This window comes from Eptatretus burgeri, chromosome 2 (genome assembly GCF_056783735.1).
Source record: "Eptatretus burgeri isolate ZD-2024b chromosome 2, Ebu_testis_v1, whole genome shotgun sequence".
Lineage (NCBI taxonomy): Eukaryota > Metazoa > Chordata > Myxini > Myxiniformes > Myxinidae > Eptatretus > Eptatretus burgeri.
Genome location: NC_140962.1, coordinates 38,529,960 through 38,547,928, shown reverse-complemented (window position 1 = coordinate 38,547,928; position 17,969 = coordinate 38,529,960). Strand labels below are relative to the sequence as shown.

Sequence of the window (17,969 nt, the reverse complement as noted above, 5' to 3'; positions counted from 1 at the left end):
CACATCTTCCTTCATCCAAAACCTTGATCTTTTCTACCCCCGTTAATCCATCTCAAATCGACCTCCTTCAAATTACCTGTTTTCCTTCCTGAAAGTCCCAGTTGTACCATCATGTTTACCCCGTGTACCCTGCCGCATTCCTCTCCCTTCCACAGATCTATTGTCTGTTTCCCACTGTTTGGTGCTTCCCTCTCCCACCCCTCTTGTTTCCTGCCTCATTATATGTTTTGTGTGTGAGCTCTTACATGAGACTCCCCAGTGTATTCCAAATTTTTTCTTTTTTTAAAGATTGATCTGCAGAGTGAAACCGAAAATACACTGAAAGTAAGCTGAAATGCAAAATAACATGTCTTAAAATAACTATGACATGTGGTTTGCAACACATGATCACAACTATTCCAATTTGGTACTTTTTATGCAGAAACAGAAGCCAGTTTAAAATAATAAGAACTGTGATCAACTATTAATTCAGCTGACAGATCTGGAAGTATCAGAAATGCTGGTCGACCCTTAACAGTGCTCATTAGGATGGCATTAATGAATATAATAAAGAGTTCTTTCTGTTCTGTGTGCCTCCTCAAAACATGAATAGAATAATTCTCAAAGGTTATGTTTGAAAGTGTGCAAAGAATTAACCAGTGGTAACATTTGAAATTTTCTAAAACAAACAAATGTGAGAATGAAAGAGCAAGGTTCGGTGAGCGAGGAGTGACCACAAGCCCCCGTCTTCTCTCTCTTTTTATCACCCTTCCTTATCTCGTTTCTCGGAGTGGATGATGTGCATAACGTGTGTCGAAACGTGCCGAGATGCTCGTTTTCCTCCTCCTCCTATTTCCTATTTTTCCTATTAAGGGGTGAGGTCCGATGGCACCAAGCTTCTGCACTGCCTTGACCATGATACTCCTCCACCTCCCACTATCCTAAGCCAACTCCTTCCACTCTCGAACTACCCCTACACCTTACCCTATTCCCTCCTTGCACAATCCTCCCATCTCAACCACAGTCTACCTTTTTTCCTCCAACCTTGCTCCCTCAATCTATCTGCTCTCTTTGCCATTCTCTCTTCCCTCATCCGCACCAAGAGTCCAGCTCATCTCAGCCGGCATTTCACCAATCTTCCCGTCAAGCTCATCTGCACACCAATCTCCTACCTCAGTTCATCCATCCTCTTCACTCCCACAACCCTCCTGACCCAGTTATTCTCACAAACCTGCAGCCTCTGTTGTTGCCTCCGTCAGTGCCACAGTTTCCAGGCCGTAAAGGTAAGCCAGCGTTACACACGTCAGAACCTTCCCTTTCAATTTTCTTTAGATATTTCTGTCTGGCATTACTCCCTCCACCCTCCTTCATGCATTCACACCCGCCTGAATCCTCCACCACCCCTCTGCTTCAGACTTACCATCCTCGGTCACTATTCCTCCCAGATACTCAAACCTATTTCCCTGGATGATCCACTTCCCCTATAACTTAACATTCATATATTTTCTCTGCTGCCCAACCCACATCACCTCAGTCTTCTACACACTCATCTTCAGCCCATGCTTCCCAAATTCCTCCCTCCATTCCCTCAGTTCGTCATGCATCTCCCACCGACTCTCCATCACAACAGCCAGATCGTCAAATTACACGTGCAAATAACAGTCTAGGAGCAGTTGAGTGTGACTGGGCAGGGTGGGAACAGGGAACGAGAGTTGAGTGCGAAAAGGGGGGGGACCGAGAGGGCGCGACAAAGGGGGGAGCCGAGAGGGCGCGATAAGGGGGGGAGCCGAGAGGGCGCGACAAGGGGGGGAGCCGAGAGGGCGCGACAAGGGGGAGCCGAGAGGGCGCGACAAGGGGGAGCCGAGGGCGCGACAGGGGGAGCCGAGAGGGCGCGACAAGGGGGGAGCCGACGCGACAAGGGGGGGCCGAGAGGGCGCGACAAGGGGGGCCGAGAGGGCGCGACAAGGGGAGCCGAGAGGGCGCGACAGGGGGAGCCGAGGGGCGCGACAAGGGGAATGAGAGGGCGCGACAAGGGGAACCCGAGAGGGCGCGACAAGGGGGGGGAGCCGAGTGGGCGCGACAAGGGGAGCCGGATGGGCGCGACAGGGGAGCCGAGGCGCGACAAGGGGGGGGGAGTAGCGACAGAGGGGGGGCAATGTGACAGACGGGAGACGAGTGGGTCGACGGGGGGGAGATAAATTGGGCGGCAGCGACAAAAGACCAGATGACGCGACAGGGGGAGAGAGAGTATGACAAGGGGAGCCGAGAGGGCGCGACAGGGGAGCCGAGAGGGCGCGACAGGGGGAGCCGAGTGGAGAGTATGACAGGGGGAGCCGAGTGGGCGCGACAGGGGGCCGAGATAACGCGACAGGGGGGAGCCGAGAGGGCGCGACAGGGGGGGCCGAGAGGGCGCGACAGGGGGGGCGAGAGGGCGCGACGGGGACGAAGGGCGCGACATAACGCGACAGGGGGGGGCCGACAGGTAACGGGGGGGGGCCGACGCGACGGGGGCCGAGTGGGCGCGACAGGGGCCGAGGGCGCGACAGGGGGGAGGCCGAGAGGGGCGCGAAACGAGAGGGGCGCCGGGGGGGCCGAGGGGGCGCGACAGGGGGGCGAGTGGGCGCGATAAACAGGGGGGGCCGAGAGGGCGCGACAGGGGGGCCGAGAGGGCGCGACAGGGGGGGCCGAGACGAGTAGCGACAGGGGGCCGAGAGGGCGCAATATGGGGGGCACGAGAGGGCGCGACAAGGGGGGGCCGAGAGGAGCGCGACAGGGGGGGCCGAGAGGGCGCGAATAAATCGAGTGACGACACAGAGAGAGGGGCGCGACAAACGGGGGGGGCCGAGAGGGGACGACAGGGGGGGGCCGAATAGGCGCGACGGGGGGAGGCGAGAGGCGCGAAACGAGGGGGCGAGAGGGCGCGACAACGGGGGGCCAGTGACGACGGCAGGGGACGAGTGGGCGCGACAAGGGGGGGGCCGAGAGGGCGCGACAAGGGGGGAGCCGAGAGGGCGCGACAAGGGGGAGGGGGCGCGACAAGGGGGACGGGAGGGTACCGACAAGGGGGAACGAGTGGGCGCGACAAGGGGGGAGCCGAGAGGGCGCGACAAGGGGGGGGAGCCGAGAGGGCGCGACAAGGGGGAGCCGAGAGGGCGCGACAAGGGGGGGGGAGCCGAGAGGGCGCGACAAGGGGGGAGCCGAGAGGGCGCGACAAGGGGGGGGAGCCGAGAGGACGCAGGAAGGGGGGGGGGGGAAGCCGAGAGGGCGCAGGAAGGGTGGGGGAGCCGACAAGGGCGCAGGAAGGGGAATGGGAAGCCGAGAGGGCGCAGGAAGGGGAGGGAAGCCGAGAGCGCAGGAAGGGGAGGGGAAGCCGAGAGGGCGCAGGAAGGGGAGGAAGCCGAGAGGGCGCAGGAAGGAGGGGAAGCAGAGAGGGCGCCAGAAGGTGAGGGACAGCCGAGAGGGCGCAGGGAGGGGACGGGAGGCCGAGAGGGCGCAGGAAGGGGAGCGACGCCGAGAGGGCGCAGGAAGGGGAGGGGAAGCCGAGAGGGCGCAGGAAGGGGGGAAGCCGAGAGGGCGCAGGAAGGGGGAGGAAAGCCGGGAGGGCGCAGGAAGGGGAGGAAGCCGGGAGGGCGCAGGAAGGGGGGAAGCCGGGAGGGCGCAGGAAGGGGGAAGCCGGGAGGGCGCAGGAAGGGGGAAGCCGGGAGGGCGCAGGAAGGGGGGAAGCCGGGAGGGCGCAGGAAGGGGGAAGCCGGGAGGGCGCAGGAAGGGGGAAGCCGGGAGGGCGCAGGAAGGGGGAAGCCGGGAGGGCGCAGGAAGGGGAGGAAGCCGGGAGGGCGCAGGAAGGGGAGAAGCCGGGAGGGCGCAGGAAGGGGGGAAGCCGGGAGGGCGCAGGAAGGGGGGAAGCCGGGAGGGCGCAGGAAGGGGGAAGCCGGGAGGGCGCAGGAAGGGGGGGAAGCCGGGAGGGCGCAGGAAGGGGGAAGCCGGGAGGGCGCAGGAAGGGGGGAAGCCGAGAGGGTGTGACGAGTATTAAGCTGGGGGTGGGAAGCTGAGAGGGGGATGGGGCAAGGGAGTAGATGGTTGGAGGGAAAAGATGAGAGGGGTGAGGGGAGGGGGAGCTTTGAGGATGAAGGTGATGGGGATACAGAAAGAGGATATGAAGTGGAAGGATGCTTAAGAGGGGTAGAGAACATTAAAACGTTTGATAGCCAATAATAACAGCTGGAATGGCTTGATACATTGTCAAGAACTATTACAACACAGCACAATTGTTATATTTCTCCTACAACAGCAAAACATGTTTTCATGAAGTTTCATTTACAGTGAACTGGCAGGATTTATTTTATCTTAACTCAAGGGGTCATCCACATATTGCATTTACACGTTGTGAAGGAAGGTTTGGCGAGGTCATATTTAACTGTACAAAAATTGTGACCACACTTTATCACCACCTCTCATTTATATTCACCTTTAACTGAGGAGACTTGAAATCCAGACGTCTAAATGAAAAAGGAAGTGGACAGCACTTTTGTTTATCTGTTGCTCGACATCCAGTCATGTACCAATCTGGACTGCAAGGACTTGCCATATGCAAGGACACTCGATTCACTGGAAGGCCATTTGGGAAAGTAGCATAACAAACAATGTGTTAGGAAACTCTGATGGACTCAAAAATAAGTTAAAGATTTGTAAACTGGTTCTACCACTTGTTGTTAACCTGCAATTGCTTCTCACACTTGCTACGATTTTATCAATTTTTTGAGATGGTAATATTTATGGAATTTTTTGGATTGGAAAAGCGTGAAAAACTTATGAAATGCTTTACAGCAATCAGATTTTGTTTAAAAAAAAAATCCAATGGCATACACATGTTTGTAATAATATAGGAAAAGTCCCTTCACGTGAAATGACACACATATCACCTTCCCACTATTTAATCAAGAGTAAAAGAGTAAAGGGAAAATGATTTCTTCATTAAAGATCAATCTTGTTTGTGTTGTGTGGATTTATTGAGAAAACAAATATGCTTTATTGAACATCGAGGTGTTTGTTTAAAAAAAAAAAAAATCATTCTAACTACTCACTGATTGACTGATATTAATGGTCGGAACCTTCTAGGTAACGTAGAAAGCTGAAATTTTGCATGCTGACAGACATTGAAACAGATACACCAAGGAAAGAACAATAAATAAAATCAATAAAATAAAATAAACAAACAAACAAATCATAGAACTGGCGGAAAGTGTTGATAAACAAAAATATCCGAAAATAAATGCAGCCTTGTGATCTGAGACAGTGGGGTAACATGGTTCATGATTGCTTATAATGTGTAATCATACCCCACAGAAAAGAAACACACACACACACACACAATTATGAGGGGGGTTAATCCTCGCTTCTCCTCGGAAGAACCAGACCTGGAGCCACTGCTCACAATGAACTTTGTGGTGCGGTGGATTGCTTAACCATGAACGCCAATCAGTTTACCACAAGTTCGTGTCCACCATCAAATTTGCGATTTAATTGGAGGTCACCTGGCCTCCTGACCAGGGAACGCGCCCTCGGCGATGCACCAATCTTATCTGATTAGATCTTAAGTGAGGCAGCCGAGCATTTACTGCTGGTGCACGCCGACTTCTTCTTCTTCTTCTTTCGGCTGCTCTCGTTAGGGGTCGCCACAGCGGATCATCCGTTATGATCTGCATACTGATTTGGCATAGGTTTTACGCCGGATGCCCTTCCTGACGCAACCCTGGTCGCCTCTTACGACACAGGGATAAGGATTGGGTTTCGCCATGATTCCGGGCTGCCCTACACCCTCTCATAGCGCAGCCCAGCGCAGAGCAGAACTCCCGTCCTCACGCGATCTTCCAACCTAAGCCTCCGAGTAGCCGGCTTAAAGGTGCATGCCACTACGCCCGGTGGTGCATGCCGACTAAGACAGGTTAATTAGTTTGGGAATTACCTCGCAGTCTATCTAGGTTCGGCCAATGCTGGATCAATAGAAGGAAATGACAAGCATGGGCAGGTTGAAACATCAACAAGGAATTTATTATGAAGAAAAAGAAATAAACTGAAGAACTTTTTATTTCCTTGTGGTGTAAATGGAGGACTTCAAATCAATCAAAAGAATCAATCAGCAAAATAATCTCAAAGAAAGAAAGAATTCAACAAGCATTTATAGAAAAATGGACAAATAGCAGATGCTGATCACGATGCCTTAATTGACAATTAAACACGAGACATGGGGGTACCCATCAGATAATTCAGGGGGAAAATAAATCTGGTCTCGGCTAACCAATGCAGAAGTCGTCGTGCGTCGACTAAAATAACCAAAAATGTGTGAGCGTGCCTTGATCCGCTGCCAGTGTCCTGCGTTGCCGTGCACCCATCCGCAAACAGGCTCGACCACCAATCGACGTCACGTCGTCACCCCCAGGAACACCAATAATCAGGTACCGAGCAGAACCAGCAGGAACGGTCCAACTGTCACTAACCGCCGTTGCTGCTGTCCCCAACGGTCAAGAGATGTCACCAACCGTCACAAGGAAGCCCTGCTGTGCTTTTATAGGCAACCAGTGAGGGCGGAGCCTCAAGCACGACTTCAGCCAAATTCAACTTGCTTATTAGCGCATTGTTGCACGTGACCTCCAACCGTCAATTCTCGCAATCATTCTCGCCTCACCATCGAACGAGATGCAACTCTTAATTAACACAAGCCTGGCTTATGACACCTTGTTCGGGGTGCTGGATGAACGCCAGAAAGCGGCCATTTGCCGGAACAACCGAGCGAAAACATGAAGCGCTCACAAAACGTCAACGGGCAATTATCACCTCTGTTCAGCCCAATATGCATTTTAAAAGAGCCAGTTAGCGTCCAGAGAGCTGCTGAATGGGACGTCAAACATCAATGGAAAAAGGTGGTCCTGAGGTAAATTATCCAAGACCTCAGCCATGTTTGACCGTCAGAATGAACTGTTCGGGAAAAGCCCGCAGTGTGATTAATGACTCAAATCTCCTGCAAATCCAATGTGAAAATGACAACCAAAATAAAATGTGTAAATAAATCGTGTATTTCCAAGCCAATGTGTCTTGATGGAAAGGGAATAGAATGAGTCTCCGTTGGGCTAACGGCTACCTTATCGCGTGCACGAACGGTGAATATCGCTCATGCAGAAATGAAAACTGAAGTAAAATCATACGTCATGAACGTGTCGTAGAGAGGAAAAGGTTATCCCATAAGAAAGAAGGGGAACCTATTCTCTACCCTTCTCCAACGCATCAGAGTTAGAATCCCACCAGACAAGGGGATGGGTCGATTTTGAACATGCATTTATGGAAATAACTGTCTGAGGACCTGGATGTTGTGTGCATTACTCTGATCAGATTCTCAAATCTACAATATATAGAGTTGGAGCAGGAAGAGCGCTCCATATATGTATGTATGTATGTATGTATGTATGTATGTATGTATGTATATGTATATGTATATGTATATGTATATGTATATGTATATATGTATATGTATATGTATATGTATATGTATATGTATATATATATATATATATATATATATATATATATATATATATATATATATGAGAAAAAACACACTGAGCCTAAAAGAATATTAAAATTCTTTGTTAAAATGATGACGTTTCAGAAGACCACGATCTTCCGTCCTCAGAGGTTAAAAAAAAAAAAATTAAAACACCGCAGATGTGTCTTGATGAAATTCGCAGAGACATTCATTGTATTTATGTCCAACAGGAACAGCTACAAGTCACAATTGGGTTACAAGGGGAACCAATCAGCGCAAGGTTTGGGACAGAGTTAATAAAGAGAGTGGGATTAAGAGGGTGGATTTGCTTCCGGTTTGGATAGTTGGGTCACCGGTTCGGTGTCTGATCAGGGTTTGTGTATTGGATTTCGCCTTCGCACCTGCAGGTGGGGGCTGTGGGCGAATGCGTAGTCCTTGATAGGCAGCATGCAGGTCGACATGACAGTTACTCGACTGTGTGCCTGAAAAGCCATGCTTCGAGAATTTCCTGGCTGGCCCGGTTGGGTGCCGAGGCTTTAACTGTCGTGTTTTCCCATGTGAATGTGTGATGTAGGTTGTATGACTGCCGCTACCAGTGAAAGCTTGTCTCCATCTGCTACAGCTTGCTGGTGCTGCATCAACCATGTCATGAGTCATTTGGACGTCTGGCCCACATAGTTGGCATCACAGTCTCGACAGGGGATTTCGTCGACCACGTTCATCTTGTGGAGTCTATTCACCATGTCTTTGGGCCTTCACAGCTGTGCACGGAGTGTTGCCCGAGGTTTGCGTGCGACCCGGATTCCAAACGGTTGCAGCAAATGGTTGGCAATCTCCAAAGTATTGCTGATGTATGGCAATACTACTGTTTTGACCGGTTCCTCAGGTCAAGGTGTGGGTGCGCTCTTCCGGCGGCAAGACCGAATGAATGCTGCCGGATAATCATTGTTCTGCAATATGCGGGTGACATGTTCAATTTCTGTCAGCCGTGTGTGTTGCTCACTGCAGTACAATTTGGCATGGTCAAACAAGGTTCGTGCACAAGACCGTTTCTAAGAAATCGGGTGACCACTATTGCAATTGAGCACCTGGTCTGTATGTAAGGGTTTGCGGTACACCTGGGTGCTCAAACGCTGGTCTGTTGCGCATGTGATGCTCACATCCAGAAAAGCAATGAAGCTGAATTGTTTGAGTTCATTTGTAAACTGTGTGGCAGGTACGATACTTTTCATGTGGGTTTAGAACCTGTCAAAGCTGTCTCTTTTGATGACGGTGAATGTGTCATCCACATAGCGGAGCCAAAGTTTGAGCATGTTCTCACCCTGTAATGCCTGTTGCTTGAAAGGTTGCATTACTAGCTCTGCGATCAAGCCTGATATGGGAGATCCCATGGGTGTGCCTTGGCGTTGGTGGTAAATGTTACCTCCTAAGCAGAAGTATGTGGTTGTGAGGCACAAGTCCACCAGTGAAAGTAGTGTTTGACCGAGTCGACTGTTGTCCACCAGGTATTGGTCCGCAGTGATGGCGGCTTCTAGGATTCTCCTTGCTCGGTCAATGGGGATGCAGGTAAATAGGGCTGTGATGTCAAAAGACAGCTTGATCTATTCATTGCAGACATCTTTGATATGAGAGAGGAACTCCGAGTGTTGCGGACCGTGTGAGGTGAATCCGACACCAAATTGTTGAGTTGAAGGAAGAGCCATTTAGCAAGTTTGTAGGTGGGGGCACATCGTAGGGCTGCAATGGGTCCGAGTGGTATTCCGTCTTTGTGCACCTTGGGTAGGCCATAAAACTTTGGTATCACCGAGTCCTCTGGCTGCATTGTCCGTTGTTCCTCTTCTGTCAGGAATCCCTTCGATCGGAGGTCACGCAGCACTTCATTGAACTGTCATGTGCTGGTCTTGGTTGGGTTCTCCTCAACTCTGCAATAAGTGTTCTCATTGCTGAGTAGTGCTGAGGCTTTGTGATTGTAGTCTGTCCGGTTCAAAATTATCGTTGCACAGCCTTTGTCTGCTAGTACGATTACGATATAAACATCCTGGCGGAGGTTATGGAGGGCGAGTTTCTCTTTGGTAGTGATGTAATGTTGCTCAACATCGGCAAGCATGTTGGCGCACGGATCCGATCTTTCGCTCCATCATCCATTGGACAAACACAGACACACACAGATAGGAGAGACAGACAACCCCCCCCCCCACAAAACAAACAAACAAACAAAAAAACACTCAACTCCGCTTGTAAGAGGGCTGGGTTACAAAGAGCGACTAGAGGTTATGAAGATCATGTGTCAGTATTGGGGGGATAGGGGGAACAAGGTGGTGGTGAAATTCCTGATTGACACCCTTGAGGGTAGAGTGGGCAAGAAGTCTCCCTCCATAAGGCAGATACACAGATGGGACAACTTGCAATTATCACCCAAACTCCAACAAAATTTACATGCATTGCTAGTACCCAGGGTTAGGTCATGGGCAAAAGGAGAAAAATAAATAAATAATAATAATAATAATAGTAATAATAATTAAAATAAAATCTCACCCCCTCACGAGGGGGGGGGGAGGGGAGAGGTCTTGCCAATGGTCCTGAAGGGAGCAAGTGTTTTTTAATGATAAAGTAGCAGCAATGTAATTGGTGAGCAACACTGAGATACCAGATCAATAGCATTTGTGTCAAGTAAGTCTCAACATCAGCTTCACAGAAGGCTGGTTTTTTTAATTGTTTAATGTGAGATGAAATACAAATTAGGACTTCATTACCTCAGCCACCAAAGGTGGAAGGAGGTTGTTTTCAGCTGTCTGTCTGTTTGTTTGTACAGGATCTCAAAAAGTAGTGGATAGATTTGGATGAAATTTTGAGGACAGGTTGGGTGTGTGACAAGGACGAACTGATTAAATTTTGGTGAAGATCCGAATACGATAATTTTTTGTAAGCGATTCTTCACCATTGAGAGATGGGGCTAAATCAATATGGTCACGGCCAAAAATAATGCACCATTTCTTCCAGAAAAAAAAATAAATGAATAAATAAATAATTCATAAGTTGAAAAAAATATATACGTCTTTTGGTATCCATATATGTATTTCTTTGGTTTGCAGTGGAACAAAACAAACAAAAAAAAAAGCTGAAAAAAATTACAAAATATCAGCTTATTCCAGACAGAAATCATAAAATTGCCCAGACAATATTATTGGCACCTTTTAGAAGTTGCTAGAAATAATTAGATTTCAAGCAGGTGATTCTCCTTTACTTTGGAATTGAACTCACCTGTGGTGATCACTCACAATATAAAAAAAAATCACTCATTCAACCAGTTTGAACAGCGTAAAGGAGTGATTCTGCTGTTTTGTGTCACTGTGGTTCACCCAATGAGCATGGAGAAATAAAGAAAACTAGAGAATTGTCTGTGAAGGTCAGACACAAGATTGCAGCTAAGCATGGACAATCTCAAAGCTACAAGTCCATCTCCAGAGACCTTGATGTTCCTATGTCCACTATTTGCAATGTTATCAGAAGTTTAAAGCCCATGGCACTGTAACCAACATCCTTGGATGTGGCCGCAAGAGAAACCTTGATCAAAGATTGCAGCGAAGGATTGTTTGAATGGTGGAGAAAGCACCTTGATCAACTGCCAAACAGATTCAAGCTGACCTTCAGACACAAGGTATGACAGTTTCAACTCGCACCATCCGTTGCAAACTCCTTGAAAGGGGGTTCTATGGTAGGAGACCCAGAAGGAACCCACTGCTGAGAGAGAAAGACAAAATAAATCCTGACTGGAGTTTGCCAAGGCACACCTGAACAAGCCAAAATCCTTCTGGGAGAATGTCCTGTGGACAGATGAGATCAAATTAGAGCTTCATGGAAAAGCACATCATCTCTGCGTTTACAGAAAACAAAACGAAGCCTTCAAAGAAAAGAACACCTTCCCAACAGTCAAACATGGAGGAGGTTCAGTGATGTTTTGGGGTTGCTGTACTTCCTCTGGCACTGTGTGCCTTGAATGTGTGCATGGCATCATGAAATCACGAGGATTACCAAGGCATTTTGGAGCGCAATGTTCAACCAGGTGTCAGAAAGCTGGGTCTCCGTCGAAGATCATGGATCTTGCAGCAGGACAATGACCCCAAACACACTTCAAAAAGCACCCAGGAATGGTTCACGACAAAATGCTGGACTGTTCTGAAGTGGCCAGCAATGAGTCCAGATCACAATCCCAATGAACACATGCGGGGAGATCTGAAAACAGCATTTGGCAGAAGGCACCCTTCAAATTTGGGAGAAATGGAGCAGTTTGCACAAGAGTGGGTCAAACTGCCAGTAGAGAGGTGTAGGAAGCTCATTCATGGCTACAGGAAGTACTTGACTGCAGTTGTTTTGTCCAAAGGCTGAGCTATCAAATATTAAGTCGAGGGTGTCAATAATTTTGTCGATGCCATTTCTTTTTATTTTCTGATTTAAAAGGATACATTAAGTTCTGAATCAAAAACAAAGGTTCTGTAATGTTAACAGTGAAATGAAGAATTGTGGAAACCAAACACTTTTGCAAATCTCAACTTACTTTTCAAGAAAATTGTGAGTTATTTCAAAAAAAAGTGCAAGGGTGCCAATATTTTTGGCCACGGCTGTACAAAGAGCACAACCTCAAAAAGTTTTTTTTTACCAGATTTAGATGAAACTTAGTGGACAGGTTGGGTGTGTGACAAGGACGAATTTATTCTATCTTGGTGAAGATCCGAATGCGAGAATTTTTGAATTTTTAAAGTGATTCTTCATCATTGAGATAGCGCCAAACAAAATACATTGCATCATATTTCAAAAATGTATTGGGCCCAATATGTTCTCATGGATCAGGTGTTGCGTGGCAGAGGTATGTGCTCTACCAAGTGCGCTTCTAGTTACTCATGTTATTACATAATTCAACCTAAATAGTTTGACAATAATGTAATGTACAATAAGTAAAAATTAGCACGATTAAAAAAAAAAAAAAAATCAAAATAAAAGAGAAAACCCTTGATAATTTAACAGATCGTTTAGTATACAAAAACACATATATGTGGAAAGAAGAACTTGTCTCAAGAGTCCAAGCAGATCTCTGCCTCCGAGCCAGAATGCATGGCCTTTTATACAATTGGAAATCAGGAGGGGTCAGAACATCATAGGGCACTTGGCCAATCAGACTACAAGAAAGCTTTGTTTGCACACGGGGTTCTTTAAGCAAAGAGAAAACAATCTTGTGCATAATTAAGCAGATTACATTGTGAAAGAATGCGTGCCTTCCTTCAGGGCATGTACGCACAGAAAACCTTCATTTACTCTAGACAATGATGAGCATTTATCTCAGTGTGCCGATGGAGCATTTGATTGGCACAGCTTTTGCAGAACAATTAGAGGTCAATGACCTCTGCAGTTCGATGAGACTCCTGTTGATAAGAGGACAATGGGAAGACAGAGTTCGTGTTGTACAACTTTGCAATTAAATGGGAGGCCAGAGTTAATGAGACTAATGCCTCTGGGGACCAGACTCTGGCGTCACCAAAGCAATTCTCTCCAATTTGCCAACGAGATGAAAAATATAAGATTATATTGTTATCTAGTTCACCAACATACGATATCTATTCATTTATAAAACACCCTTCAGCATGCAATCAAGTATATTTTAGAGTAACAAACATAACAGATGGGTGCATATTTCCATAAATAAACATGGACGAACAAGATCTCTTACCAGGCCCAGTTGTACTTGGGCCAGTATGGGTATTATATATTCGTCATTATTATATTGATTAATCCAATGATCCCAAAGTTCAATGTGGAAAGATATATCAGAAAATTAACAAGACCATAATGTTGTTGCAATTCTGGAAACCGCATCCCTCCAACACCAATAGCAGCCAACATACAGTGGTCCCCAGACAGTTATTTCATTAATGTATGTTCAGATAGTCTCTTCCTTCTTATCTAGTGGGTTGAACGGGACAGTGCATTGTGTAAATCTCAGAGCTTGGTCTGATTAAATTCTCTGAACCTCATTCGTATTACTTTTTCTCTAGTCCCGAGATAAATCCAAGCAAGGGGTCCTCACATGAGCCAGCAGGCGCTACGCTTGTACACCCATCGGTAAAAACCACAGCCGCGCCCTTCGCGTAAAGAATGCGTCCTCACAGAAGACCAAGAACAGCAGTAGAAGCCAACAATAAATGCCAGCGCTGCACAGAGCACGCGCCCCACAGCGACGACCCCCCCACCCACTGTTCAGGTGATCAGAGGCATAAGCAACACACCAAATTCTAAAAACATACAGTACGCATGCGGCGCATTCTTCTTCAATCCACTTATAGCTATCTATGCTCTTTCCTTCAATTCATGGCACGGATCGAGGTTGGCACCGTGCACCCCACCGCCTCTGATAACCAGGAACACGATGCTTGATGACGGGCGGACCCACGTGCACAATGGCAGACCCGCGCGCACTGTACGGGGCATGCTCGATGGCGGGCGGACCGCGTGCTGACCACGTGCACAATGGCGAACTCGTGCGCAGCCCGTGATACTTTATTATCATACGGAACACGGCACGAATAACACATCTTTGGTCGGGTCTGCACATAGGATTACAATAACGTCTTACCGTCGATCTTCGCTCACCACGACAGCCACAAATGTCTCCCGCGGACGGCAGACATCCTCCCGTACCTCCGCCTCGATGCAGCTGCTTCTAGGCAGAGGCATGCTGTTCGGCCGGATCGCTCGGGCCGTGTGGGGCACTACGGAACAGGCACGTTGACCAGCGCAAGCAGCGGGTCGCCGGGGCATGGCACGGGGTTCGGTGCAAAGCGATTCATATTGTCACGAATTTGGAATTCAATTGCACACAACATACAGGTTCCCTTAGTCAGCAATGTCGATAAGTGCATGTTCCCGAGATAGCTCACCTTCCATTGTTTAAATCTTTTGAAATCGATTAGATGCGCTGCGGATCGATTTAATAGTTCGGGAGTGAACAATGGAGATGTCCCTCCCCCTCTTCTGCGAAGAGGAAGAAGAACCCTGCCATCCCGTGATGTCAACAACTCCCTCCCACCCGTGGTTGAGCGGGGGGTGGATCAGGAGGGCATGAGTCACGCCGGGTGCGGGGGAGGGGGTGGGAAGGATAAAGGGGAGATCCTTTCTTTGTTCGTGTGGGAGTCCCGTGGTAGGGCTGAGTTTGTGGGCTGAGTTCGTGGGAGTCCCGTGGCAGAGTTCGTGAAGAGTCCCGTGTGCAGAGTTCGTGAAGAGTCCCGTTCTGAGTCCCGTGTGCAGAGTTCGTGTGCTGCATCCCGTGGGAGGAGTAAGCATTTTGCTTCGGCTGGCTCAGTGAGCTTCAGCTGCTGCTTTGTTTTGGAAGGAACTTGAGCGAGTTGTTCGGCTCGAGCTGCGAGTGGAGGCTTCTTCCTCTTCTTCCTCTTCTTCTTGGTTCATGGAGCTTTTTGTTCTCCATTTTGTTTCCCGGCTTGGTGCGATGCATCGGCCTCTTCTTGGCGTTGGATCATCGGGGGAAGCGACGATCGACAGGAAGGATCGGCGACTCGTCTCACCGGCACGTGTTGAGAAGCGCGGGAGGATTCGCGGGAGCTCGGGAAGGATCGCGGCGATTGGATCCAGCTCGCTCTCGCTGGAGCCCGGGTCCGGACAAGTTGAAGACCACACGAGGTGGAAAGGTTCGAATCAAGCTCTGAGTTTTCAGCTCACCTGTCCTCAGAGCTGGAGCTCGTGATTAAAGGCCTCAGCCACCGTTTCTTGTGTGTGTGTGTGTGTGTGTGTGTGTGTGTGTGTGTGTGTGTGTGTGTGTGTGTGTGTGTGTGTGTGTGTCCGTCTAATAAGTAGGAACTGCTGTTAAGTGTAAATGATTGTACATAATAAGTAGACGGTTGTAGTTCTTCTGTCGTGCTTTTGTTGCTTGTATAATTGCATACGTGTTTTGCCTTATTTAATTGCATACGTGTTTCATTATAATAAATGTCCTTGTGTGAATGTAAACCTGCTCGTTGCGTCCATTCCCTCATTGACTGAACATTTTCGTGTGTTGGAAGTTAGAAAGCCGTTGGTTTGCCGTAATAGGGGGACATTTGGACCAACGGTTCTCGGCGATTACGCCGCTCGGAATCGCGCACGGACAAGCTCGCCTCGGCGGTTTGTTCCGTATGAGTTCCATCGAGGGTGGAATACCCCGGTAGTTGGATCACGTGGGTATTTAGGTAAATTGAAGATTGGCAATCGACCCTACCCCACGTGATCTGCCGATTGGCGTATTTCGGTTCTTGTACAAGGACCCGTCGCTCAGAGTTATCCGGACAGCGATCTATATTCCAGGCAATCGGTCGGGCCGACTTGCGGCTCCGTTCAGAGCGGTCGGTTGGCGGCTGACCCGGGCCAGTAACAACTGGTGTCAGAAGTGGGATTCGGCCCCCTCCGTAGCAAAATTCACGGAGTCGGATCAGGGGTATACAGAGCACCCCCCCCCCCCCCGTGTCCCCAAATTACGAGCGTTATATATTTTATTCCCAGCACGTAAAATGTTCAGCTTAGGCGAGCTGAGCCAGGTGGGTCGTGAGGTGGATGTGGAGTTAATAGAATCCATGGCCCAGGACGGTTCGTTTTATTATAATCGCACCACGGATTGTCATCAGTGGGACCGGCCTGTGCAGGAACGTTACCGGCAACCAAAAACGGAGTCGCAAGATGGCGGCGCGGCCGCACCTCATCGCGGCACAAGGCGTGAGCGGGCCGCTCTTAATAGCGCTACAAACAACGCGGCACGGCGGAAGTGCTTCCGTCCACCGGTTCAAACCACGGGGGCATGGCAGGCGAGGTAGGGCGACGACGCGTACATGGCCGAACTTCATGAACGAGTGTCTTATGCCTTGGGGCAGCAGAAGTGTGGTGATAAATATGTCGAGGAATTACATTCGTTTGCCATTAAATTGGATGAGATACGGCAGCGCGCAGACGAGGTTCAGGACGATTGTGTTCATGGGGAGTCACAACAATTGGACGAGGCACAGGAGCGAGTTCGGGGGCTGGAGGAGGAATTATCCAGCACAGTTGAGGAACTACATAGGGAAACGACGGAAGTAGATCGGTTGCGTGGGTTTTTGTTACAAAAGGAGAGCGAACTGATGAAAAGAAAAGAGGAGCAAATTAGTAACTCCCAGGATAGAAAGAACTTAGAAGAAGAATGGAAAACGAAACTGGAAAAGGAAAAACGGAAACACGATGTGGAATTGGAACAACTGAAGGAAGAGGTAAGAATAAGCAATCGGAAAAGAGAAAGCCTGGAACAGGAGGTAAAAAGAGGAGAGAATTGGGTCAAAATTAGCAAGGAATTCGGTGAGGGAATGGATGAAATTTAGAAGAAAGAATGTGAGAGGTGTAGAGATGAAAAATGAATTAGAAAAGAAAGCTTCTGAGATACTGAAACACCAAAACAAAGAGAGGATTACAAAATGAACTGAGGACGTTGAAAGAAAGAACGACCGCAGAGAATGAAACGTTAAGGAACCACACTGTACAGATCGAACAGCTGGAAGCGAAGGCCAGATTACAGAATGAGACGCAGGAAAGAGTAATGAAAGAAGAACGAATGAGACAGGAGAAAGAAATAACGAGATTGCAGAATGAGGAACAAGAGAGACAGTGGAATAGAAAACAAAAAGAGTATGAATTTGAAACTGAACGACAGAAGGAAAAAAAAATAGGTTGGAGTAAGAGGAGAAAGTGAAGGAGCAAGGAATGAAGCAGGAAGGAGAAATCAGTCGATTGAAGGAAACGAGATTGGAGAAGGAAGAACGAGAGGAGCAGTAGAATAGAAAACAAAAAGAACATGAATTTGAGGTGGACCAATTGAAAGAAAAGGCGAGGCTGGAGTGTGAGGAGATAGAGAACGAACAACGAACGAAACGGGAAAAAGAACTAAGCCAATTGAAAGAAATGATGATATTGGAGAAGGAAGAACGAGAGGAACAGTGGGAAAGGAAACAAAAACAATATGAGTTTGAAATTAATCAACTCGAGGAGAGAGCAAAATTGGAGTCCACAGAGATGGAAAAACTCCGGAAAGATAACGAACAGTTAATGGGGCTCAGAGAGGAAGAACGACACAGATGGGAAGGAAAATGGAGCCAGAAAGAAACAGAAACTGATAGACACGCAGAGACAACAGAAATAAAATGTACAGAGACACGGGAGATAGAGGGTGAATTGGACGGGGTTAAAGACGGACACACACACACACACACACAGAGGTAGCGAGGCTTAATGGGGGCGAGCTGGCAGACTGTCTTGTGACCCGGTGCGAGCAGCTGGATAGCCTCCTTCGGGAACAGAGGGAGACGCTATTCTCCCTTGAAGCGAATCACGACCAGGTGAGTTTGGTCGTGCCGAGCGCTGTTGACGGGTGCACGAGGAGCTTGGGGGGTAT

General features: G+C 48.6%; 1 protein-coding gene across 2 annotated transcripts in view; it reads right to left on the bottom strand.

Moving 5' to 3' along the window:
* The window catches only part of LOC147031841 (uncharacterized), a 145,408-nt gene that overhangs the window by 60,391 nt on the left and 67,048 nt on the right, over positions 1 to 17,969 (bottom strand). For both annotated transcript variants that reach the window (XM_085868276.1, XM_085868271.1), the window contains exon 9: positions 4,445 to 4,584. In XM_085868276.1, coding sequence (XP_085724402.1) covers positions 4,445 to 4,584 — 140 coding nt within the window. The remainder of the gene's footprint in view (positions 1 to 4,444; positions 4,585 to 17,969) is intronic.